Source organism: Chenopodium quinoa, unplaced genomic scaffold (genome assembly GCF_001683475.1).
Source record: "Chenopodium quinoa cultivar QQ74 unplaced genomic scaffold, ASM168347v1, whole genome shotgun sequence".
Lineage (NCBI taxonomy): Eukaryota > Viridiplantae > Streptophyta > Magnoliopsida > Caryophyllales > Amaranthaceae > Chenopodium > Chenopodium quinoa.
In genome coordinates this window covers 1,180,339-1,208,092 of record NW_018744092.1, presented here as the reverse complement: position 1 = coordinate 1,208,092, position 27,754 = coordinate 1,180,339, and the positions used below count along the sequence as shown (strand labels likewise).

Here is a 27,754-nt window from a genome sequence, read left to right as displayed (position 1 = left end):
GACTGGAAAACCGTGCATGAACCAGAGACATGAAGTCAAGAATGATGGACTTCCTTTAGATGCCACAAGCAGGGAACATAAGAGTGGATATGTATTTCTTCATGCTTGTGCTTGTGGCCGCTCTCGACAATTAAGAGCCGACCCTTTTGATTTTGAATCTGCTAATATCAAATTTAATATATTTTCTGAGTGTGATAAGCTTCTTCCTATGCTGCAACTGCCAAAATTGAGTGACAATTGGCCTATTCAGCCTTCATCATGGACTGTGGTTCGGCTTGGAGGGGCACAGTACTATGATTCTTCTAAAGGTTTGCTTCAAGCTGGATTTCCGCATGATCAAAAGTTCCTTTTGAAATGGACTATTGTTCTTCAGAAAGAGAAGCACTCAAATGTTTCCTTTGCTAATGCTCTGAGGCAAGGTTCCTTCCGCAGTAAACCAGACTTTAAACTTGAATCAACTGCTGTCAAGGATGCCAAGAAAAGCACTACATTGCCGGTGGAGCCAGGTGAAGAACAAAATGGAATGGAAGGTCACGGAAAAGTTGTGAACGATTCAATATCTGACCATAGAAAGATCAGTTTTGGTAGAGGTCTTCCAATTACCACAATGAAGAAAGCTTTTTCTGAGGTTGTTGCTGGATCAACGACGTCTAATTCTGCATTTCCCCCTTTACAACCAAAGGCACAGCTGGCGTCTGGTCCAGGAAAAGGTGTTAAGAAAATTGCTGTAAGAGTTGCAAGCACAGAGCAAAGTCACATTTCTGCCACTGATGCTCAAAGATCTGAAAAATCTGAAGAGGTCTCTTCTGCAGGAGCAGAGAACAAATCTGGGTTGAACAATGCTGGCCATGTTGATGGTAATCCTTTCTTGCATATAGGTAGCAATGTAATTCCGTTAAATGTTGATGATGGTAAAAAAGCTTCTGAGAACAATAATGCCAATGGGGGAAAGACTATGTTTGATCCTTCGGTTAGGCATTTCGTAGTTTATGTTGGTTTTGAGCATGAATGCCCGCGTGGCCACCGCTATATATTATCTTCAGAAATTTTGAATCAACTTGGGCAACCATACTCGTTGCCTGAAGGATCTCAGGTTACTCGTCCTGTGGAACATGTTAATCGTAAGAATAGGGGTCCCTTGAAATCGGGCAAGAGTGATCTCCATGGTAAAGTGCATCGGTCGCCAAGTGGTAATGCTACAACACACAAAGTTAGCAATTTGGAAAAAGCTAATGAAGCTGTGGTTGACAGCAACCTTGCTGTGAATGGAATATCATTGTCTAAACCAGTGGAACATACACTTTTTGATTCATCAATTCCACCTAATTCTGTTACAGATCTTCAACAGAGTCACCATTCTCTAAATGTGGAGAATAATGGGCCTGCATTCTCATTGCTAAACAGAAATTTACCACTGTACCTAAATTGCCCGCATTGCAGGACATCAAAGAATAAGAAGGATGGGCAAAATTTGAAGTTTGCAGGCACAATATCTCAGTTACAGAGGATTTTTGTGGTATGAAAATCTTGTGCATCAGTCTCCTTAATGTATATGTAGTTGTTTCAAACTTATTTGTTTACTGATGAAACTTATTTATTTTCTGTGGTATCACTTGGTAGATTGACAGTTCTTAACATCTTGAACTCTTCATCTGTGTGCTTCTGTCTTCTTTTTTCACAAATTGTACCATGTTGATATCTGCAATTGGAAATCCATTCAGGGATTTCTAAGGCGACATGTAAATGCTTATCTTTAATAATCTTATAGAAAAAAAAAATTCCGAATTGAATTAAACCTTTTACTTAACTTTTCCTTTTGTCCCACATAAACATCCCCTCTATACCCTCCATTCTCTCTTATGCACCACACTTGCAATTTTTGGTTGATTTGTATTAGTTGCAACATTTCAGTTTTGGTTTGTGGACTCGTTACCTCTCTCCTCACGAAATGGGGCCCTTTTCTTTATTTCTCTCTTTTTCTCCTCCCTCACGAGCCTCCTTAAAAAATATTTTTACCCCTGTATTGCTATCTTTTCTTGATCTGTTGCATTTCTCTCTTCTGCAGCCAAATTGCCCAATTACCCTTTACAAGTTGACACTTAGCTTCTAGCCTTCTAATAACCTTCTTGTTAGACTTGATGCCACCTGCGTTCTATATATTGCTATTAAATCATGCATGAGGGACCTTTTCATTGTCATTTTTTTATAATGAGAATGCTAAAGAAAGACTAAGTTATGGTAAAACCTCCTCAATATCTGATGTAGGAGAACTACAGAATGGATTGACTTCAGAATATTTCAATTTGCATCCCTGGATATTTTGGGCTTCTGCTTAGAAGTCTTCTCTAGTGGTTCGCCAAAAGATTCTGTGAATAGTATATATGTAACTCCATTTCTTTTTTGTATTCTTTTTCTCTTTATAACTCACTTTGTATCCTATGTATTAATACACCACCACTATGACAGAATGACTTAAGTTGGCATTACATGATCCCTTTTGATGCCAGTTAAATGTGCTTACTCTTTTTCTCCTAATACTGAGTCAAAGTGGTCTATTGCAAGTTTATGAGGCCTTCATTTGTGAGCATTTTAGATAATTATCTGTTTCTTGGATGCAGGTTACACCTCCTTTTCCTGTTGTATTAGCAACCAACCCTGTTTTACAGTTTGAGGTATTCACTGACCACTATTCTTAGTTGACTTTGTTGCATTTAAATTTGTAAAAATGAGTTTGTAATTGGTAGTTTGGTTAGTTTGTGCTTGAACCTTGACCACAGGGTTGATGTTTTATCTTTTTGTTGACTGTCCATTATCTTTATGAATTTAATACTAGTTTTTTTCCTTGCATCTATGCAGGAGCCCCATCAACTGGAAGGTGTTTCAAGTCACGAACAGCTGCTGCAATTCAGCCTTGGATGTCAAGTTATATTGCCTCCAGAGAGTTTTGTCTCAATCAGACTCCCCTTTGTCTATGGCTTGGAGGTCAAAGATAAGGGATTAATTCCTCTTAATCCATTTGAACACCAACCTGAATTGACTGCCCGAATCATGCAAGGCACAGCACTGCAGGCCATTTGGAAAGGAGGAAGTCCCGACTAGTAGCTTTGCAAATACATTTGATTATCTTGGGAAAAAGCCTCTGACTAAATCAGGACTCAGGAGCACACAAGGCTGAAGCTGTCACCAAACTTGTGTCCGTCCTACCAAGGTAATGCTGCCAATCTATATTTTTCATTCTTGTTTATAGTTCAGTTATTGATGTACATTTATAGTCAAACTTCTTACTGTGTAGTTATATATTGAAGAGAAATTATTCTGTATTGGAAAATACGATGATTATGTTGCTTGCTGGTAAGTAATGATCTGTATGAGATTTTGAAACATGATGTAATTAAGAATGGCAGCGGATCGGATTCGGGTGACCTGGGTCCACCTTTGTATTTTATTTTTGAATTAAAAAATTATGTCGCCACCTAGATAAAAGTAACGAATTAGATTTGATATATCTAAAATTTTAATGCCACGTAGATTATAATCCACGAATTAAATTATTTTAATGAAAAAAATGTCTTTAAATTCCTTCAAAAGTTGGTGAAAATCTTCACCCAATATTTCAAGAGCAGTCGTCCCAACCTTGACTGTTCGGTCAGGACGTGAGATGTCCAGCACGACATCCGTATGCTCACCAGCCGGCTGAGGGCGGAATTCATTCAATCCGAATCCGATTGACCCGGGTCTGTGTCCGATCTGGCTCACATTTTAAGGGTCTGAATCCGATCCATTTATTCGGACATCCGGATTGACCCAAAGTACTCTTTTTTTTTTTGTTTTTTGGAGAATAATGTGTGATATGCTTATAATTGCTTATATTGTCTCTAATAATTGTTTTACATTATATTAGTGCGTAAAAAACCCGAAAAACCTAGGATTTAAAAACAGAATGTATGTAAATTATAAAGGCAAAATTGGCCGTAACAACATGAACTATTAACAAGTTGCACTCAGCAACACGAACTTTAACTAGTAGCTCAAACAACACGACCTATGACATAAGGTGCACGAAACATCATTAATGAGTTTTGCCACCTGAGATTCTCCCGGAAACCGCCCATACGTAATATTTTATTATTTTTCTTTTTTTTATTAATTTTTAAATGCAATTTAGTTAGGCTTAAAAATACATACTAATTTAGTTAGGCTTTTTTTTTTTAAAATGCAATTTAGTTAGGCATCAAGAACCATACTAATTACATTGTATTTTTTTAAGGTGACATTCCATGTGTCACTGTCTAATTAGCCCTAGATTTTTAAATAATTAAAAAAACAAAAACAAAAAATTAAAAAAAAAAAACCCAACTCAGCCTGCTCCCCTGAACGATACCCATTCCCCCGCTTCTGCTGCCATCCTTGCCTAAACGGCGACCACCTCAGGCAAGGGTTTGCCCCAACTTACCCCCTTCCATGCCAGAGTAGCCTCATCGTACCCCACCAGACCGCAACCCTTTCTCCACCCCTTTCTCGCCGTTCAACACCCACCCCGAAGCAAGCAATCTATTTCTGGAATTTGGCTATGGCGAAGTTATCCAATTACACAGCCAAAGTCTGTACCAAATATCTCCATTTTTTCTGATTTTCGATTACTTTGGAAATCCTTTCAGGCACCTTTTCGCTTCAGCTTCAATTACCATTTACAATCTGGTTTTGGGGTTGGTTGAGGTGGGGTTCCGATCGACGCGGTGGGTTTCAAGGTGGTTGTGGGATTTCGGTCTGTTGGGGTGCGGTCAGGTGAGAGGGGGTGGTGGGTTGTGGTCAGTGGTTGTGGGTGTGGCGTGTGGGGTCAGTTTGGTTTAGAGGTGGAGGTGGGGATAGGTGGTGATGTGGTGGTTATGGTGAATGGTGCTGGTAGCATGTCACCTTCAAGAACCATACTAATTACATGGTATTTTTTTATTAAAAAAAAAAAAAGCCTAACTAAATTGCATTTAAAAATTAATATAAAAAGAAAAATAATAAAATATTATGTATAGGCTGTTTCTGGGAGAATCTCATGTGGCAACACTCATTAATGATGTTTCGTGCACCTTATGTTATAGGTCGTGCTGTTTGAGCTAGTAGTCAAAGTTCGTATCGCTGAGTGCAACTTGTTAATAGTTCATGTTGCGGCCAATTTTGCCAATTATAAATTAAATTTGCTACTAACAAACAAGAAATCGTCCCAAGATATAAAGTGTTACTAGCTTATTCTCTTACAACAACAAAGTAACTTTTAAAACGTCGTTCAATACGTATTCGGACTTGGGTCGGACTTGGACTCGGTCGGACTTCGCGCAGGGAATGATGCGGATCAAGCATCAAAAATTTCAGAGTCTAGATTAATTATTTTAGGATTTATTTTTCCGTATTCGTATGATTTAATTAGAATAATATTTATCTTTTTATAAGATATTATTAGAGTTTATTAGGATTTTATTTTATTTTAGGTTTGTTTATCCTATTAGGCATGGGATTGCCTATAAATATTTGTTTTCATTAATAAGAATGTAGAGTGATTGAGTTTATGAAAACATGAAAATTGGGAGTTAGTTCGAGTGAATCGAATTGATTTCAAAACGTTGCTTTTCTTTCGAAAAGATCAAAATTTACGTTGATTTTCTTCTTGTTTAAGTCAAAAAGATCAAAATTTTATTGAATTAGGTTTACTATAATTGCTAGTATCCCTTATTGTGGTTTAATCCACATCAAATTGGTATCAGAGTCAAGGTTTTAGAAGAATTTTTCAGTTTATCAGGATCTTGGAAGTCCTTTATTTTTTTTCAGTTTTGAACCGTTTTGAGGGTCAGATTCAAGTGGCTATATCTCCTTTGTTACAAAAGCTTTTTTAGCGATTCTTTTTTTGAATATGAGTGTTTTTTTTGTCTAGTTTCCACATACAAAATTTCAGAATTTTTTAGATAAAGTTTTCTATTAAATTGGGTCAGTTTCTGCCAACGGGTCAGTTTTGAGTCGGGTTCGTGATTGCTTGCTGGTGGCTTATCTTGGTAAATGCAATATTGTTGTTCAATATGGACGACCAAATTGAACTTATAACACATATGGAGAGAATGTTGGAAATGAATCAACAATTGCAACAAGTAACGCAAACATTACTAGAAATTTTGGTTGAGATGCAAGGGTACGAAAGAACAACATAAGATGGAGGTGGTTGACTCTAATTCTATAAACAAAGTTGATAATATTTCAAATCTGGTTGTGCAAGATGAATTAGATTTAGCTTTGTCTTATCCATTAATTGATGCAACCCTAGCAAATTAATCATGAGATCCGAGCTGTACAACATATTTCTAATTGTTTGCATATGGAAGCAACCACACTGAAAATTGGGATAGCTTTTGGTGGAAATAATGATCTTCAAGAGAATATGTTTTCATGTTTTGTTCGTTTAATTTGGATGATTTCTTGGTCTTTTGCTACATGGAGAAAACTTGAGACAAGTTTTTTTCAAGAGGGAGTGAATGATGCGGATCAAGCATCAAAAAATCAAAGTGTAGATTAATTTTTTTAGGATTTATTTTTCCGTATTCGTATTATAATATTTATCTTTTTATAAGATATTATCAGAGTTTGTTAGGATTTTATTTTATCTTTTAGGTTTGTTTATCATATCAGGCATGGGATTGTATGCCTATAAATATTTGTTTTCATTAATGAGAATTTAGAGTGATTGAGTTTATGAAAACATGAAATTGGGAGTTAGTTTGAGTGAATCGAACTGATTTCAAATCGTTGCTTTTCTTTCGAAAATATCAAAATTTACGTTGCTTTTCTTCTTGTTCAAGTCGAAAAGATCAAAACTTTATTGAATTAGGTTTACCCTAATTGCTAGTATCCCTTATTGTGGTTTAATCCACATCAGGGTCCAAGTCCGCTCCGCCTCCTTTTCGGATCCGGATCTATTATGTCGGATTCGGATTATTTTTAAACGGATTTGAATCGAATTTTTTTTTTCTTCAGATCGGGTCGGATTCGAACTCGGATTGAATTGTCATCCCTAGATGCAATGGTCAAGATGTTGAATTATTAAAGGAGTCGAAATTGATTTTAGTTTTGTTAGCTACGTTATAGATTATTGTAGTATCATGGAGATTTACTAAGCTCCTCATTTAAGGACGTGGAGGCCTCTCCTCAACATATTGAACAATTAGTGATTAGTGATAGTTACCCCAGCTACTCCCACCAATGAATTCAACCATGTCATCGGCTTATGGGATTAAGGTTTTGATTGATTGATTGATTATGTAAGTGAGGTTTGATTGATTATGATAGTGGGTGAATAGTTATGTAAAAAGAAGAGATATGTGAGAAGGGAAGTATTAACAAAGTGTGAGTGGGGTGTGACCTATGAATGGGAACCATTTAAGGGGAGATGTAAAAAAATAGTGAATAGTATTTTCAATTAAGGTAGTATTTTATTAAAAAAAGGCCATTTATAGGAAGTGTTGCAATTAATAAAAATAGAGAGAGTAGATTTGTTGCACCAAAAAAAAAAAAAACAAAAAAATTCTCATTGGTAACACTATAGTATTTTATTTTCTTAGTGGTAAATTGTAAAAATTCTTGTTATCCTTGGTAAACTTTAATTAGTTACAGTTATTCAATGGTGAACTTAATGAGACAATTTATAAATAAAAAAATTAAAATTCCCTAAAATGTTCCTCATTTAATACACTTAAGACACTCAAATTCCTAAAATGCCCTCACTCAAACCCAACCTATCATCAACTATCATCTTCATCCTCCTCTCTTTCTTCCTCAACTTTCACACTTTCTGAACAACACCCAATCGCCACCGGCCAACCACCTCTACCCCGCCCCCAACCACGCTGGCGCCATCGCCCAGCCCTCCCTTGCTCGGCGCCCTCCCCCACCCCTGCCGCGTCTCTCCTTCCCCTAGAACCACCACCCCCTCTCCAAACAATCCCTCAAATCCTCAATCTCTCCCCCCCTAAACGAAATCCATTGAATTTCGGCTCGAAATCTCCCCAATTTCTGCAATTCCTCCTTCAAATTGTTCTAATTTCCTTTGTGTTGTACTTAGGGTTGAATTTGGGGTAAATTTGGGGTAAATTACTAAATTATTGTCCTACAAATTAATCAGATCAAACCTAAAAAATTGAATAAGATTCTTGCAAATTTGGGGAAATTAGCTAGGTTGATAATCAATCAAATTGAGCGAAAATTGCAGAAATCAGATCCAATGAAGAAGGATCGCCGATTGCTGCCGCCTAACCTTCAATTATGTGTTTCGTCCACATATAGCAAGGAGCAGTACAACAGCAACAATACCCAAATTCCTTTGTAAAATACCGCCTTGGTGTGTGTGTATGTAGTGTGTTTGGAGTGGGGGGTGATGGGCAAGGATGAATATCTTCATCTTGCAATGAAAGAGGCTTTTTCAGCCACTTAAATCAGAACAAATCCTAGCTTGATGAGATTTCGGCAGCGAAAGACACATTTTGAGGGAGGTGGAGGGGGAGGGGCTGTGACAGCCGGCGAGGGTAGGGGAAGAGGTTGCCGGCGTGAGCTTGATCACAGGCTGACGGGGAGGGTTTAGGGTGTTTTCGGTGGGGTGGTTTTCAGGGAGGATAGGTTTTTTTCTAGTGGATTTAGGGCGATTTGGGTGGGCGGTGAAGTTGTGTCAGTTGATGGTGGTAGTGACGACGGTTGGGCGGTGGTTCTGGTGGTGATGGCGATGGCGGCGGCGGCTATGGTTGCTGGGCGGTGGTTCTGGTTGCTGGGTAGTAGTAGTCTTTGGGTTGAAGGCTTTAGGAAGAAAAGTTAGAATTGAGGATTAGGTTAAATTAGTCATTAAGTCTTTAGTTAACTAGAGTTAAGCTTATAATTTCATTAATGTCACCATTGAATAATTATAACTAATTAAAGTTTACCAAGGATAATAAGAATTTTTACTATTTACCACTGAGAAAATAAAAAACTATAGTGTTACCATTGAGAATTTCCAAAAAAAAAAAAGATGATTTTTTTTTTTTATTTTTTTATTTTTTATTTTTTTTATTTATTTTTTTTAAATAATTTTCTGCAACTTAGCAGATTTTCTTCTGTGTATTTTCATTAATCTTAGTTCATCTTTGAGAGAGCTCTTTGGAGGATTTTAGAGTAAGAAATTTTGGATAAGCTATTTATAATCTTTATTACTCTATATTGAATGATATCAGGTTTCTTACAACTATATAGTACAATTGGTTGGCAACAAAAAATATAGTACAATTGGTAATAACTTTTTTGTTATGCAAAAACAGAAAAGCTGGGAAATAATGAACTTTGTTATGACAGAATTTTGTACTAATATCTATTGATGCTGAACTGGACTGTATAATGAATATTTAAACAGTCATTATGCTCCATAGATTGAGTTGACTAACAGGGAAGCAATTAATCTTGCTAGCATAGCCTGCTGCATAGTTTCTGGGTTTGCTGCTACTGAGCTTCTTCATTATGAGAATGTATTGCAGCGGCTGTAGGACTAACTCCATTACATTGCTTAAAAGAAATTAATCTAATTGGCTGGTTTCCTATCTTAATATTTCAGGGCATTTACATTTCATTTTTTTAATGGATTAATTAATCTAATTGGCTGGTTTCCTATCTTAATATTTCAGGGGTACATTCAAGCTTGTTTGAGTTTCTTGGTTTTTAAGAGGCAATTGAAGACCAGAGGTTGTTGGTGAAACAGTTACCTGATTGATTACATCACAAGTCTCCTCATTTTGGCGGTGTTTAGTTGATTGGGCCTAATGTGTAGGAACCTCAGGTACGCAATCAAGAATGTTTCTCCATATTTACTTCCTTCTTTTCACTAAAATTACAATGCTTTGACTGATTGACTATTCACATCTCTATTGTGACTAACTTTTACTTCCTCCGTTTATTTCACTTGCAACATTTCTCATTTCATTTGATGTTTGCCAATACATTATTTCGGTCATTAATATATTTAATTTCCAAAGGTAAGAAATATAAGAATTTGATATTATGAATGTATAAATCGAGACGAATTTAACGAGATCCCATATGACTACATTTATACTTAACTTTAAATTATTAGTTAATGTGGAGTACATGAATAGTGCATAAGCAAAAGTATTGCAAGTAAAAAAAAAAAAAAAAAAAAAAAAAACAGATGAAGTAGTACTTCATCCGTTCTCTTTTAATCGCAACGTTTGGAATTTTACACTATTCACACTCTTTTAATCGCCTTTACTGATTGATACGTGAAAAGATATAGTCAAGTGAGATTTTGTAAGATTCTTTTCAAAATTTCCTTTTAGAATATTAAATTTTTATAATATTTACTAAAATATCGTTTAGGATATAAATGTTATAAAATGTGCATTGACAAGCTTAAAATCCCCAATGTTGCGATTAAAAAAGAACGGATGAAATATGATTTATGGTCAAGGAAAATTATAGTCATGTGGGAACTTAATAGATACGCCTCAATTTTCAAAATATCTTGATTGAAATAATGCATTGATAAACATAAAATGAGAAGTGTTGCAATTTAATGAAACGGAAGAAGTATTTATTTGTTTTATTAAAATAAGGAAAAGAAGAGGGGGAGTCTTTTGGATTTTGAGAAGAAAAGAAAGTTAAATTTTAAAGTTTTGAGCCACAATTAATATGCGATTAGATTATCCTGGAATGACCACCGAAAACCACTTCTAATAAAGGGATAGCCTAGGTCAGCGACTGCTTTCCACATAGACCCTTACAAGCAAATCCCTCTTCCTTGCTTCACCCAAGTCAGTCATGCTGTTCCCCTTCATGTTCTGTTTTTCTCTCTATCAGTGCAACTGCTTTCTCCTCCTCCATTCTTCTTTTCATAAAGCTGATTTTGCCCCAAATCTAAAAAGCTGAGCTACCCATAGCAGGGTAGCAATATAGGATTAGTGGTGGGACGAAGACAATGGGCTGACTATTGGCACCGAGGGAAGAAGAAAGATGGGTTTTAACTCATTTAGGAGCAAATGGAGGGCAGTACGTGGTCTTGGAGATGAATTAGAAGATGAGGGTTAGAGGCTGAGAGGTGGAGGTGCAGAGTGTTTGCGTGCTCTGTGTTGCTCCCTCGTTTGGAGAGGTAAGGGAATCTTCTCTCAAGGATATGATATGTGTATAGTAGATTAGGGACAGGGTTAATAAGGGAGGAGTTTTCTACCAAACTACTGCTTTATGGTGTGTATTTGTCAACACATTCATCTTATAGCTCTGAACCTATCTGTACCCCTGTAAGATTGACTTAAATAAACAACACAAAAGTGGAGTTTCCCACTCCCGTCTATTTTTCCCCTCCCTTTCCACCTACTACGTAAAATCATCTTCTTAAATCCTTGTCTCAAACTTACATGGAGATAACAATTTGAGCTTCTTTTCCAGCCTCATCAATATCTTTCATATCTCTCTTCTTGCTCTGACCCCCTTGCCATGTTAGTTTTCATTACTATTTTCTCTGTTTTAATTGTGATTTATGAAAATGTTAGATGATTGAGATGGACCGTCAATACAAAGCTCTGTGCTGCAACCCTAAAATGTGTCCACTTTGCCCTTGCTTAATCTGGAGGGGATATCAAAAGACGGTTCTGCTAGATGATTTGAATAAAGTGGGTTTTTTACGGTCAATAATATCTTTTGGGCAATTTGCCATTATCAATTACGTAGCAATTAAAAAATTTGACAGGCTTAGATAAGCATGTATACGGTAAAATTTCTTGCTTTAATGTCAATTTGGGGAATTTTTTTAGCTTTAGTTGGACTGGAAATTTCTGCTCGATTGAAGAGAAAATATAAGTTGTGTTTGTTACTACCATGCTCAATAGGGAGGGAGGACTAAAGAAGAACCATTTGTGAGCTTTCGGTTTGGGATTCCCAAATTTTCTTTTTAATATTTTCAAAGTTGGATTGTGAAAGATGATGTTGAGATTTCGGAGAGGATTGCAATCTAATACTTCCTCTTTTTTTTTTTTTTTTTTTTTTTTTTTTAATTGCACCATTTTCCTTTGGAAAAATTGCTGGGAATAATCCCACCTTTTGAGCGTCCGCGATTAATAATCCCACCTTTGGGATTCTTTTTAATAATTCCACCTTTACCCCGATCTTTTTTAACGGTCCCTACAGGTTACTTAGGTTACCTCACTTGTTGTAGCCGGTTTTAGTCCTACGTGGCTTCCAACGGTTATATTCCTTTTAATTTTATTTTTTTTATTTTGTTTAAAATGCCTCGTCCCTTAAATGTTGGGTCTTCTTCTTCTTTCTCTGTTTCCAAAAGAAATTGAACTCCATTGTTGCTCTCAATTTCCACTTTCAATTTCCTCTCTTCTCTCTGGAATTAGGGTGCAATGGCTAGTAGGAGGTAGATTGGTTCAAGTGGTTCAACTTCGTCAAGGTCATTTGGTTGGGTTCAAGTGGTTCAACTTCGTCAAGGTCATTCTAGCATGTACAACAAGTGTTTGGTCCTTGCTTGAATGATATACCCATTGAATGTTTCTGCTATGTTTGAAGTAATTGCATCAGTCTTCACTCTAAGACTCAAATAGGCTCAAAATAATTCAGGCCTATGCAATTTGAAATCAGTTGCAGCATCCACATTCAACTCTACAAGCTTCTTAAGTCCTTCATTATAATCAGCCATATTATATGACTTAGCAATCCTCCAAAACAATAACTTCATCTCATCCCCTCTGTTTGTGCTAGTGAGCAAATATGTGTCTAGTGTTTGTGCTACACTATGCACTATACTCTGCAAATGAAACAACAACCAATTGAGCACAAAACACTATTACAAATAGCTGTAGTAAAAGCATTAAGCTAGGACTCATACCTGATGCTCATCAGAAATGATTTGAGATCCCTTCTCCTTCTTCCAGATTTAGACAAGCAGTAAGTTTCATGAAGAACCACTCCCAGCTGGAGTTGTTTTCACCTTGAACACACCGGGTCATTATTGTCCCTGCCACCAGCAGCCAACAGTTGACCCCCCAAAAAGGTCTTCAGAACTCCTAAGACCTTCCTACAACCTTGCATCCACCCAGTTTTCAAACCTTCAAAACATATGAACAATCTCTGGAAAATTGGCGGGAAAGCTTGCTTTTCAGTTACAAGCTCCAATTCTGTTCCAGGACTGCATTCCTCTATTGCCTTCAAGTACCCTCTCAGCTTGTTGTAGTGGTCATGCATTGACTCATGTAACAGTCTATGGACATTATATTTTACTTTGTAAGCAAAGTCTCTGGTCACAAGCAAGCATCCTGTATGCCTTCCGTACACACTCAATAATCTCTTTGGCTGGCAATGTGGCCTTGTCTTAATCACATCAAGAAATTGGTTTGCAACCCAATCTCTGACGAGTGTGAGCACCTTTCACTGTCTTTACAACTATTGTAGCTCTTCTAGTGTCCCATGAAGCATACACATAGAATGGACAGCTTTCTATGCATTTGACACCCAACCTTTGTGATCTCTGCTTATTACTTACAACAATACTCACATCTCTCCCTTGCAACACTCCATACTTAGCTTCTTGAAGTCCTCTCTAATTGCAAATTTCTGCCAACTTTCCACTCAAAGCTTGCAAAAGTCTGTATACTTAGACACCAACAGACCAAATCTTTGTCTCCTTCTAGCAATCAAATCTTCCTCACCACTATCAGGTGGTGTATGTATTTCCTCATCACTCTCTTCATAATAGAGTACAAAAGCTTCACCACATGCAGTTTGCCTAACCTCTGTTCACAACCTCCTGCTGTATGCTCACACCCTTAGTTGCTTCAATTTGGATTTTCCTTGCAATATTGACGGGCGTTAGAACGGTCGCACATTCCACACTCAATCAAATAAATTTATAAATCCTAAAACTAACCCCTAAACAAGTCTAGTGGTAAGTTCGGAGTCGAACCACAAGGAACGGTAATGCTAGATTGTTCTTAATCTAATGCCTAAGCTATGCCGAAGTCGATTTACGGATAAAGGACACTACAACTACACTAAAACACATATAAAGAACAAGGTATGATAAAGTCTACTAGGGGAAAAGATCCACTTAGAACAATTAATAAGCTAATGAGAATCCATTTGATAATCAATCATGCAAAGAAAGAATTATAATGAGAATTAACTACACTCAAAAGTAATCTCTCAAATTCCTAGCCTAGATCCCTCATTGACTAGGTGCATAGAAGAAAATTACCCAAAATGCAATCAAATATATCAATTCTAATTCACAATCCCTTGTCAAATTAAAACCAATATGCAATTAAGTGTGCTATCATGGGAGATCAATCCAATCTAAAACAAACAACATGCCAACATCAATTCAATCAATTTAATCACACAATTATCATCAAATTTATCTCAAATAACTCAAATAATCATTACAAAGCCTCACTCAACACCTAGTAGAAGGGAAACTACTCAAGCATAATGAAAGCAACTAAATAAAGCAATAAGAGAAGAGAAAGTAAGAAATGCTCATTGATATAAGATCGAGATCTTCAAATTCCTCATTTGATTATCCAAAATCCATGAAAACCATTGTGCTCCTCACTTTCTCTCTCTAAAATTTTGAGAGTTTCTCTCTCTAAAACCTAAAACTAACCTAAAATCTATTCTAAACTGAAAAAATCTTTTTCTTTAATGAGCAAAAAAAACTATTTATACCCCTTACAAAATTGCTTAGGAAGCTCCGCAAAAAGTCAGCTGAAACGGGAAAAGGTCCGACCGAACTCTGGGTAGGTTCGGTCGGACTCAGGGTAGGTTCGGCCGAACTCAGGGTAGGTTCGGTCGAACCTCCCTGATCCTTGTTTGGTCGAACTTTCCTGGTTCGACCCCTCCTGTAAACATGCTGAAAACTTGGTTGAAACTGCCTTGGAGGTTCGGTCGAACTTTTCAAAAGTTTGACCACACCTTGGTTCGACCGAACCTCTTAGAGGTTCGGCCACACCTCCTCTTGAACTTCCTCTTCTTGCTTCCTCTCCTTCCCTTTTGCTCCTCTTGTCTTTGTCCATGCCTCCATACTTGGCCAAGGGGCCTCCTACCGTGCTTAGGACCGTCATGGAACCTGCAAAAGATAGCAAAGATCACGAGAGCATGGGGATGATAAAATTATGCATAAAGATTATCAAAACAAGCGCAAATAAGCATACTTTTCATCCATAAAAAAAAAGGAAGCCATAAGAGGAGAAAAGAGGTAGAAAAACCTAAGAAAAACAGGAGAAAAGAGACCAATACACTACCCCTAAGGGTAACATAAATGTCACTCATCAAACACCCCCAAGCTTAACTTTTGCTCATCCTCGAGCAAAACAAAACAAACACAACGGAAAACGATGTATATTTTTTTTTTTTTTAAAAAAAAACAATAAAATAAAATAAAACTAGAAGAGAAAGAATATACACTAACTCACTTTCGTAGGAATCACGAATGCATTTAGCGCATGCATCAAGCACTTTAAACCCCATAGATCGCTCTAGAGGACGAGTATGCTCTCGTAAGGGTATCCTAAGAGTTTAACCCATAACTCTTGACAAAAATCAAGGCAAAGCAATAAACAAATAGATAAAATAAATTGAAGTAAAAGAGAGGTTACAAGCGTTCTTAAGTGGATTTTTACAATGGAACAAGCACTAAAGAATGTCAATCTTTCTAAAAAAAAATAAAGGTATGCACGTTCTAAGATGTCCAAGGTTGATTGAAACATAGCATATGCTAAGCATAGAGAACTAACGGAAACATATTCCACCTTTTGTTCCAACTAATCAAACCACAACCTCTCTACAAGTTTCAAATCCACTTTCAAGTTAGCTTCTCATGATTCCACGAAGGAACCGGAAAATAAGTAAGAAATTCAAAACATGAGAAGGTTACCCAACATCTTGGCTATGCAAACTCGCTCTATAGGCTTGATTCCTATTTCCTGCCACCACTAAATGACTTAACCCTCTAGGATCAAAAGGACTTTCAAGGTTGTAATACACAGGCTAGGAGAGTAAAGGTGTGGAAAACTTTTGAAATTGGTGGTAAACCTACATGTGAAGCTCGGGTGGAACTTTTTCCACAAGATCCAAACGAATCCAAAACAAAAGTACCAACTATGCTCAAAAAATAAATTTCCCCAAGCTTATTTAAAACAAACTAACAAAAATAGGGAAAAAAAAAACAACTATAACAAAATCATTTTGTGCTTTTCATTCTTCTTTTACCTTTTTTTTTTCGACATTTTTTTTTTTCATTTAAAAGTCCTTGCCTCTTTAACTTTGGACGACTTTTTCTCAAAATGCATTTGCTTTTATGCACAAACTTATATACAACACATACTTGCTTTGCAAATAAACTCATAATTCTAAACTTGCACCATAAACAATAAAACAAGCTCGAAAACTAAATTGCTTCACAAAACTAAAGGTAGAAAGTGAAACCAAGGCTTCAAGGCTTGTATTGTGGCTAGAGAAAAGAAGGTATATGGCTCAAAAGGGCTAGCAATAGGGGCAAATATAAACTAAACTCAAAAATAGAAAATCTATCCTATAAAAAGAGAAATTCCTTTGTCATCCCCTAAAGTGGCACGGTCGCGATCTTGGGAGATAAAAGTCAAGTTCTAGATACGAGAATGCAATAGCCAAGGATCCAAATATGCCGCTCAACAAAGTATGATGAAGGCTTGAACAATTTACCTCACTAGGGATAGCAATAACTAACTCTTGATTTCATATCCACCATAGAGAGCAACTCCATCTTACCACAAGCAAGTGAACTAGGGCTTCATGGTCTCAAAGTTCTTAACAACTACCTTAGCATATCATATCCTAGAGTCAACCTAACACATTCTCAAACCGTGCATACCTTTATAATTTAGGAATAAGGACATTCAAGAATACAAGTCCAAGCGTATTATGTCAAAAGTAAGAACAAAACAAAACACATTGCAAATTTGCCTTGATAGAAACAAAATCTTTTTGGAATTTTCAAAATAAAGAAAATGGAAATGCATATACAAATGTGCATGGCATATATGAATCAAAATTCCACCAAACATGATAGAATACCCTCCCCCAAGCTTGAATGAGGCAACATGCTCAAACTTTAAACCAAAGAATCCATGGGAGGAGAAAAGAAAGAAAGTCATCCAACCAACCAACATATGTCTAACAAGTCACAAATCATTAGAGGAAGAGCAAGGAAGGATATTACCGGATATTAGGTGTGTATAGTACCCGCAAATGACCCAATTAAACCTTCTTGAAGCCGACTACCTCTAAAATTGAATCTTGTTTTCCATGTGCTAGCAAAAGTGGAGTCAAACTTCCTTGATTCTTGATCCAAACCAATGCATAAGAGTATATTAAGTTATGTACCTAGCACCAAGCACACAAACATTTCCATGAGGCCAAAAACTATTCTAAAAATAAAAAAAATGAAAGCAATAAACACGGGTTACTTCCCGAGAAAGGCTTGCTTAAGGTCCAAGCTTGACCGCTCTAGTAAATAATATTGCAAGGATCGTAAGAGCTTATCAAATGCACTACTACACATTTCATAAGAAAGAAGGTAGGAAAATGACGGGAAGATAACGTGCAACAAGGATAGTGCACGCAAATGAGGAGAGAGATGCCAAGAAAAAGAAGAAGAAGAATCAAAAGAAAATTCAACAAAAGAAGAAGAAGAAGAAGAAAAAGAAAAGGAAGGCAAACTCTCCTTAAAATGTTTTTTGGTGGCAAAATCACCCTCTTCCTCAATAATCGATGAGTGGGGAGCTTGAAGATCACAAATAGAAAGAGGGTCCCCAATAGGCTCTTTGAGAAAAGAAGGGAGTGACATGGGATAGGAGGGAACATGATCAAATTTTCTTGAAAATGGAAAATGATGACGTGGGGAGATAGGAGAAATGGTCTCACAAATGATCTCATTTTCACCACCTTGCCTCTCATCACTAATAAGGGAATGAAAATTAATCATTGAATTCTCAAAAGAAGAACACTCGTGATCTACATCTCCCTCTAACAACCAATCTCCAAGAGAAACAACCTCATCTTCCAATTCCCTATCACGACGATAAACAACATTTCCCTTAGAAATCTGAAAGCCTAAGATCTCAAAACCATGCATGAATGGATGCAAATTCATCTCAAATTCATCTCTTTCCCATGAAGCATTCTCAATGAACTCACTCAAAATATCATTATTTTTCATTTGAACCTCACAAAATAAATGGGACATAATCTCAAATGAGTCCAAATACTCATGAATAGAGGAATCACAAACATGCACTTGGTCAAAATAAGAAAGAGGGTTTTGATTCATAAAATCATCATTTAATTCACTCTCAACTCTCTTTCCTTCACTCAAAAGCTCATTGTTGTCTTCCTCACAATCTTTTGATTGCACAAAAACATCATCATTATCATCTTCAATACACACATGGGATTTGAAAGATTCAAGATCATGCAACAAAGATGACAATTGGCTTTCTAGCTCTTCCTTTCTCCTTATTACCTCCTCAATACGCTCTTCACTCCTATTCATCATCTCCAATTGACTTCTCATAGAATTTAAAAACAACTCCTTACTTGGCCCAAAAGTAGAATCAAGCTCAACACACCTAATAAGGGATTCTAAATAATCAATCGGACACTCACAGGATGAAGAAAATTGAGGGTTAACAAGGGGAGAAGGATCACAACCAAGATTGTAAGCATCAACTTTAGAAGGATGAGTATAATCATCATCACGGGGAGAGGGGGCACAATCAAGCATATAAGATTCATTATTGGGAGAAAAAGGTACATCACAAGAAGGCATGCTAAATAATGAAGAATAATGAAACACACCATGCTCATCAACATTGGAATGCACCTCATCATCATGAACAATAGGGGAAATAGAGTTGAAATCATTTGTTCTAGGTTCACTAATGAGATCATGTGACAAATCATGGGAATGCATGCTAACATTAGAAGAATCGACACATTGCACATCAATATTAGAAACATGATTACCCTTATTGTAAACATCCCTAGCAAACCATACATAAAAATCCCAAGCATCATCAGTTGATAATGCTTTAAATTCACCATTATACATGCTTTCAACAATATCCCTAGTTTGCTTATTCAAACCAAAATAACAAATCTCAGAAGCCTCCCAAAGACTATAACAATTACGATCTACAAGTCCCTCAAGTCTATTGAAATAATCACAAAAAGGCTCATTATCATATTGAGGAAATGAGAAACATGCCATTTTTTAATTTTTTTTAACAAAAACAATCAAACAAACAAAAAATAAATAAACAAATAAAAAAAAAAAGTATACACAAAGACCTAGACTCAAGCAATCAAAAACAATCAAGCATTGACATCGTTCCCCGGCAACGGCGCCATTTTGATGGGCGTTGGAACGGTCGTACATTCCACACTCAATCAAACACATTTATTAACAAACACCTTACAAACCAAGCATAATGACAAGTAAGAGTTCGGTCCACAAGGAACGGGATATGATTGCCAAAGATCTTTACACTTAAGCTAACTCGAAGTCAATTGGTGAATTGGGGTTCGTCAAGAAGACAAACAAACTATGGTTCTAAATCAATGAATTAAAGATACTAGGGAATGAGATCCACTCAACCAAGGCAAATAGGCAAACGGGGAGTAAAATAGACAAGATATAGCAAGGACTATATGTAAAATCAACCTCATGCAATTAGAAAACAACTCACACTACTAAACTTAGATTCCTCATTAGTTTAGCAATAGATGATACATAATCAAATTACAATAAGTAATGACGTACTCAATTTACACTTCCATGTCAAATTAGGCATATCATACTATCAAGCTCCTTAGTCAAGGGTAGCTAAACCTATCATGAGGAACTAACAAGCAATCTCATATAATCAATTTAATTGCAATTCAAACATCAATGCTTCTCCCACATTTGCATAGTTAACCCAAAAGGTCGAGCTTCACCCAACCCCTAGCAAGAAGACTACTCACAACTCATGTTTATCAACATGCAATCAAGAATTAGGGTTCTAAATACTTCAATAATTGGGGAAAAGTGGTTAACAATTGAAATAACTATCATCCAATAACAAATTACCAAGAACTAGGAAGATTTAAATAACATGCAAATACCAAATAAAATCTGAAATTAAAAGGAAGAAGGTTGGAGAAATTACTAATTGAAGCTTCAAATGTTGAATACAAATTGCCAAACTTTGAGAATAATTCTTGAATTTCACTAATACAATGATTTGATTTGATGAAAACTAAGCTAAATTAATCCTAAGGAATGTTTCAAACTAAGAGAGGTTTCTGAAAACTAGGCTACTGTCCCCCATTCTCTCCCTTGTTTAGAGAATCTCTCTCTCCTTCTTGCCAATCCATGTGGTGCCTCACCACATCCTCAATTATCTCTATGACTTGCTCCTCCGTCTTGTTCATAATCGGGCCACCCGCTCCTGCATCCAAGCTAGTCTTTCCTTGTGGGCTCAAACCCCCATAGAAAATTTGAAGCACTTGATATGACGGAATGCCATGATGAGGGCACTCCCTTTGATATTCCTTGTATCGTTCCCATGCTTCATAAATGGTTTCACTAGCTTTTTGACGGAAACCTTGGATCAAAGCTCTTGCCTCGGCCGTCTTCTTTTGGGAATAGAATCTTCCTAAGAAAGCCGTGGTGACCTCGTCCCAAGTTCTCAAGGAGTTAGGCCTCACCTCCTTCTCAAGCCATTCAAGAGCCCTTCCTATCAAAGAAAAAGGAAACAACTTTAGTCTCACAAACTCTTGAGTTACCCCATTTACCTTGATCGTGTTGCAATATTTTTCGAACTCGTTCAAGTGTGCAAGAGGGCTCTCATGTTTTGCTCCACTATATTGCCTCCTTTCAATCAAATTAATCATTGCGGGCCGAATCTCGAAGTCATTGGCTTGAGTAACGGGTGGAGCAATGCCGCTTGAAGCTCTATAAGCTCCCGGAGTTCCCAACTCCTTTAAAGGTCTTTGAGGTGGTGGTTCCGCGTCACCCATTTGATCTCGATCCTCCTCGAAATTGGTCTCTCTAGCTGGGGGAGTAGTAAACGGCCTAGAACCGGCTCTTTTTCTCCTTCTATAAGTTTGCTCAATCTCGGGATCGTAAGGTACCAAGATCCTGTTATGAGTTCTGCGCATACACTCTCAACAAACGCAATTAGTACCAAGGCTACAAGTGTAGCCAAAAAGAAACAATCTTTTTGAAATTTTTTTATGGTGAACTAGACTCAAGTAATCAATTAGCTATCAACAACACCGTTCCCCGGCAACGGCGCCATTTTGACGGGCGTTAGAACGGTCGCACATTCCACACTCAATCAAATAAATTTATAAATCCTAAAACTAACCCCTAAACAAGTCTAGTGGTAAGTTCGGAGTCGAACCACAAGGAACGGTAATGCTAGATTGTTCTTAATCTAATGCCTAAGCTATGCCGAAGTCGATTTACGGATAAAGGACACTACAACTACACTAAAACACATATAAAGAACAAGGTATGATAAAGTCTACTAGGGGAAAAGATCCACTTAGAACAATTAATAAGCTAATGAGAATCCATTTGATAATCAATCATGCAAAGAAAGAATTATAATGAGAATTAACTACACTCAAAAGTAATCTCTCAAATTCCTAGCCTAGATCCCTCATTGACTAGGTGCATAGAAGAAAATTACCCAAAATGCAATCAAATATATCAATTCTAATTCACAATCCCTTGTCAAATTAAAACCAATATGCAATTAAGTGTGCTATCATGGGAGATCAATCCAATCTAAAACAAACAACATGCCAACATCAATTCAATCAATTTAATCACACAATTATCATCAAATTTATCTCAAATAACTCAAATAATCATTACAAAGCCTCACTCAACACCTAGTAGAAGGGAAACTACTCAAGCATAATGAAAGCAACTAAATAAAGCAATAAGAGAAGAGAAAGTAAGAAATGCTCATTGATATAAGATCGAGATCTTCAAATTCCTCATTTGATTATCCAAAATCCATGAAAACCATTGTGCTCCTCACTTTCTCTCTCTAAAATTTTGAGAGTTTCTCTCTCTAAAACCTAAAACTAACCTAAAATCTATTCTAAACTGAAAAAATCTTTTTCTTTAATGAGCAAAAAAAACTATTTATACCCCTTACAAAATTGCTTAGGAAGCTCCGCAAAAAGTCAGCTGAAACGGGAAAAGGTCCGACCGAACTCTGGGTAGGTTCGGTCGGACTCAGGGTAGGTTCGGCCGAACTCAGGGTAGGTTCGGTCGAACCTCCCTGATCCTTGTTTGGTCGAACTTTCCTGGTTCGACCCCTCCTGTAAACATGCTGAAAACTTGGTTGAAACTGCCTTGGAGGTTCGGTCGAACTTTTCAAAAGTTTGACCACACCTTGGTTCGACCGAACCTCTTAGAGGTTCGGCCACACCTCCTCTTGAACTTCCTCTTCTTGCTTCCTCTCCTTCCCTTTTGCTCCTCTTGTCTTTGTCCATGCCTCCATACTTGGCCAAGGGGCCTCCTACCGTGCTTAGGACCGTCATGGAACCTGCAAAAGATAGCAAAGATCACGAGAGCATGGGGATGATAAAATTATGCATAAAGATTATCAAAACAAGCGCAAATAAGCATACTTTTCATCCATAAAAAAAAAGGAAGCCATAAGAGGAGAAAAGAGGTAGAAAAACCTAAGAAAAACAGGAGAAAAGAGACCAATACACTACCCCTAAGGGTAACATAAATGTCACTCATCAAATATCAACAAGGTGAGCAGTTGTATCCCTTACCCTTTGCCTAGCTATGTTGTACTCTTCATTCCCATTGTGATATCGCAGCTCCTCATTCAAAATCTCTTCAGTCTCCTTCTCAAGCTCTTCCTTTACCTCCTCTAAGCCATAAGCCTCATCATCTGAATCAGCACCACCATCCAACTCTGCATCTAACACATCCTCCTCTTCACTATCATCTGTATAAACAGCTCCAAAGAAAGGCTTACTACTCACTCCTTTGCCTTTGTCAACTAGTGGGTTGTAACTAAGGTCTTCATTGTCACTTGTCATTGCTGTAATCTGGTATCAAGTCATTAATGGGGATAGGGCTCTCAAGCCTTGAATCTTCCCACTCATAGGTGTTAATAGGGTCTGTGTTTGTGTTTGAGGAAGAGAGAGTGGGCTGCCCTATTTCAGATGTGATGCTAGGGTTTAGAACATATTTTACTTTATATGTACTTTGGTTGGATAAGGAAATGGTTGGTGGAGTGGGAATAACTTCAGTGGGAGCATCTTTTTTTTGCTTTAGTGAGTTGTCAGGGGCTTTTAGGGAAGGTTTAACAATAGTCAATGTCTGACTTTTCTTTCTTGGACTAGATCTAACTGGTGGTCCCCTCTTTACTTGAAGTTTTTTGGGTCTCACAGTTTTGGATCTCACGGTTTTGGGTTGGTTCTTTTGAGGAAGCAGGGTGTAATTATGAGGGAAAGGGTACTCTGCCACCTGTATCATTTCCTTCATACTATCATCTGTCACTCTCTTCAAACCATCCACCATACTCACTCCAGGAACTAAGTATAAAAATCCCCGGATTCGACCATCATATCTAGCACACTTCATAACCAACTCCACAAGATAAAAGGAGCACAATTCATCAGGGTCCACATTAAAAGTTTTACCTTGCCCATTCATATAACACAAGGCACCATTGTCAAGGTTCCTAAACACCCCTCCATGTCACATTTTCAAGCTTATTTTACTATCACTCATACCTAATTTAACAGGAACTATAGCACAGTCAACAATTTACAAAACCAAACAAAAACAACACAACAAAACCTAGCATTTAGGGTTCGAACTCAATTCACATAAACCAACATGAAAATCGCAACATAATGCAAACAAACTACAATTCGCACTCATAAGTAACATACTAATTGAAATCCAACACGCAAAATCAACAATTTCGAGTTTAATTGTTTAGGGTTCGAGATTAACTTGCAAAATTTTCAAAATTTCAGGCGGCATTTAGGGTTCGAATACTTACCTAAATTGGAGTTCTTTGCAGTCCAAATGTCACCAAAAATGGAAGCTTTAGACTTTAGGGCACCATACACAAGTGGTTGAACCTTCAATTATGGCTGACAAAATTTGTTTAAATGCTACAGCGAAAGATCAGTTGCAGTGGGTTATGAGGGAGGAGTTCTTTCAGACATTAAAGATGGTGGTTGGGAGGGAGAGATAAGCTGACATCTTTTAGGAGGGAAATGAGAGTACCCAAGTCCACATAAGAATAGTTCACCTTGTTAGCCGGTTTCAAGTAAAATGGGACCGTTAAAAAAGATCGGGGGGTAAAGGTGGGATTATTAAAAAGAATCCCAAAGGTAGGATTATTAATCGCGGACGCTCAAAAGGTGGGATTATTCACATCAATTTTTCGTTTTCCTTTTTAAAAAGTTGCATAATAATTGCACCATTTCTATTTTGGGGTATGCTTTTATACACTTTTTTGTTTGTGTTGATACACCAAATACCCAAGCTTACCCTGACTCACGTTTAATATTTACCGTTTTTACTAGGGGTCTCTATTCGGTTTTCGGTTTGGATTTTGGCTAAATCCAATCCGATCACATTCGAAATAAAATTCGGTTTTTAATTTTCAAATCCAATCCGATCCGAATTTTTCATCAATCCAATCCGATTTATAATTCGGTTATTTGGATCCGATCCGAAAATCCGAATTAAAATACATTGCAAATTTTTAGGGCCTAAAGTAATTATAAAAATAAAAATGCAATTATTAAAATTTTAGTTTTGAAAACATAGTTGTACATGATTAATACAAGTATTGATAATATAGTTTTACATAATTTATATTAATGTATTATAAACGTAATTTTTCATGATTAATATTAACAATCATTATTTGTAAAAGCAAGTTTCATATTTCGGTTAATTCGGTTTTTTGGATCCAAACAAGGTCGATCCGATCCGATCCGAAAATCCAAATTTTCAAAAAATTTCAATCCGATCCGATTCGAATTATAGTTTGGATCTAATACGAATTTATAATTCGGTTTGGATTGTGGATTTCGGTTTTTATCCGAATAATGGACACCCCTACTTTTTACCTCACTTTTACTTTCTTTCCATGTGCATTTTTGTTATTTAATTCCTTTCTTAATCTTTGTGCCCTACCCAAATGGTGTAATTAAAAAAAACAGAGGAAGTATGTCAAAAAGGAGACCGTGTAGCTAATATTTGAGACTATGAACTATGTATTGTAAGTTATGCCTCATTATATGTCAATGTTAGTGGAATAGGTTTTGCTCAGTGAACCGAGTGGTAGGCCAATGCTGCACACAGTGTGTCAATGTTAGGTCATAATTCATTTGTGTGCAAGAAGGTTTTTTTTTTTAGTTGACATGAGATGTGGGAAGACAAAAAGGTATTTGGTCTTCTTGTAAGATGTATTTTTGGGAAGGATGTAAGGAGAGTCTTGATGAGGGTATAAATAAGCAAGTGCTGAAGGGAGCAAAAAGGGGTAAGAAAAAGCTGTTCAACTCTTGATTCGGTGGCCTGATTTTAAGTTATGTCATGTATACATTCTATGTGGAAGGTGTAAGGGGCATAAGGCTCAGTGCTAGGCTGGTTTTGTTCTATTTTGTGGGTGCTTTGGTTTAATACCAAAAGAATGACTTTTTTACGGTCAACCTATTTTATTGGGTTACACTTATTTGGTCGCCCTGTCGTGTCCCATTTTCCGTTTTGGTTTATTGTGAGGTTGGAGGTTGGAGTTTAAATTTTTTCCTTAATATTGGTGGGACTTAAGGCCCCCCTTAGTGTAATTCTTCAGCTTTTCAATGGTGCTTAATTTTTTAGTAAAAAAAAAAATGGTATGTACTCAATCAAGATGCTAACTTATCATTCACTAGGCCTCATAAAACTGACTAGTACTCATCTACCCAATCAAAATCCAAAGAACTCGAAATTAGATAACATAATTCAGTAATCCTGAATTAAAACTGAAATTTAATTTAGCTGAACCTAACCATAATAAATGACTATTAATTAATAATGATTGAATGTATGTAAAAAGAAAATTTTCATAAGCCAATCTTATTCTTGACCACCATTGGCACAACTTCGAAGAACTTTTATTTTAATTTTTATTGCTTACCACTATAGATTTTGTTGAACACATATTTTGTTAATATTTAGAGTAGATCCAGATGATTAATAGAAGAAATTTCAAACATGTCCAAAACTTATTTCGAATTAAATTCGAACCAGAATCAATTGTCTCATCACCTGAAAGAACTTGGACCAAATCAACCCAAACTGAAAGACCTATTTCCTGCCTCCACTATTGACACCGTATTAACTATTAATTATGTTAATTTATTATGCAGGGGCTAGCATTTGCTTGCATATTGCTGAAGTAGGAGAAAATTGGGATACTGGTTACTTGGTTAGAAGTATCTGATCAGCTTGATGGTTGAAGGGTTGCAGTGGTTAATACAGCGAGCCACCTAGACTACAATTAAGTGAAGCACTCTGATATCGCGATGCCTACTCTACCAACTTGCAAGTGAATCGGAGCAGGGAGTATAGCTTCTAAGGTTTCGTCTGGATATTGGCCCTCATCTACAACAAATCTGATCACCCTGTAACATATTGCAGAGAACACTCGATAAAAATGCTAATACTCCTTGGGGTATCACCGTATCATAATGTGCACCCCTCTGTTTATATTGTCTGCAGAACCCACAGCAAAATTCCTGTAAGTAACTGTATTCTATGCTGCTATTATGTTTTTCTAACGAGGAACAACTTTAGTAAGGCATAACTAAAAAATTTTTCTCTGCATTTTGTTCATATTATTCTATTATGCAACCCACTCCATCTGTGTTCTCTTTCCATTTTTGCACACCTATATGTACAATAATAGTTGCAAAATTGGAGCTGCCATGTTGAATACCTCACCTATCAGACCTATGGACTATGGTCGAGACCATCTAGATGGAAATTAAAAATGTAAATAGATAAGTTAGGATTAGAAATCTAAAAGATCATTTTGTTGATCGTGAAGGTGAAAGCTTTCTTGTAAATGTGCATTGGTTTCCTCTGTACAGACTTAGGAAGACGGTTTGGGAAATGATTCTAGTCAAGCAGAGGTGGATACACTAGAGGATTGAGATAGATATGAGAAGGTGTTGTGAGTCAAGAGTAAACATGTATAGAATTGTTTTCTAATTGTGTTTTAAAATCTTTACTGAATTTGATGATTTAGGCAACCAACAAAATGGATTGAGAACATGATTGCTCTTCAATACGAAGCTCTATTGTCAAATTTATCCAGAGAAGACTTTTGATAGAATGTGAAAGTGGCTCTCATTCAAAAAATGGTGTTTGAGGATCATCTAAAGATTCTGGTTTTTGGAATGAGTTGAACATTGGATAATGAAGAGGAGCTATTTTGCCTACTATATCCATTTTTAAGTACTTGCAACATTTTACATTCATCTAATTTTGGCGAGCTTGGGGAGTCGGAGTTCAAATATCTGTACAAGATTGGTTTGTGTAGGAGATTATTGTGTTTGTGAACAATTCTTTTATTATTGAGTTGAGTTCATCACCGAGATTTATAAACGAGTTTTGCACTTGTAA

The 27,754-nt window shown here is 36.7% G+C and overlaps 1 protein-coding gene across 2 annotated transcripts; it reads left to right on the top strand.

Moving 5' to 3' along the window:
* Nucleotides 1-27,754, top strand: LOC110691770. 2 transcript variants are annotated; one of them, XM_021868715.1, is made up of 6 exons: nucleotides 1-1,516; nucleotides 2,619-2,672; nucleotides 2,857-3,208; nucleotides 9,678-9,829; nucleotides 26,497-26,867; nucleotides 27,378-27,754. In XM_021868715.1, the coding sequence occupies exons 1-3, from the start codon at nucleotides 17-19 to the stop codon at nucleotides 3,097-3,099; spliced, it is 1,797 nt and encodes a 598-aa protein (XP_021724407.1). In that variant the 5' UTR covers nucleotides 1-16; the 3' UTR covers nucleotides 3,100-3,208; nucleotides 9,678-9,829; nucleotides 26,497-26,867; nucleotides 27,378-27,754. The 2 variants fall into 2 exon arrangements, with proteins under 2 accessions (XP_021724407.1, XP_021724408.1); XM_021868716.1 differs by lacking the exon at nucleotides 27,378-27,754 and adding an exon at nucleotides 27,220-27,371.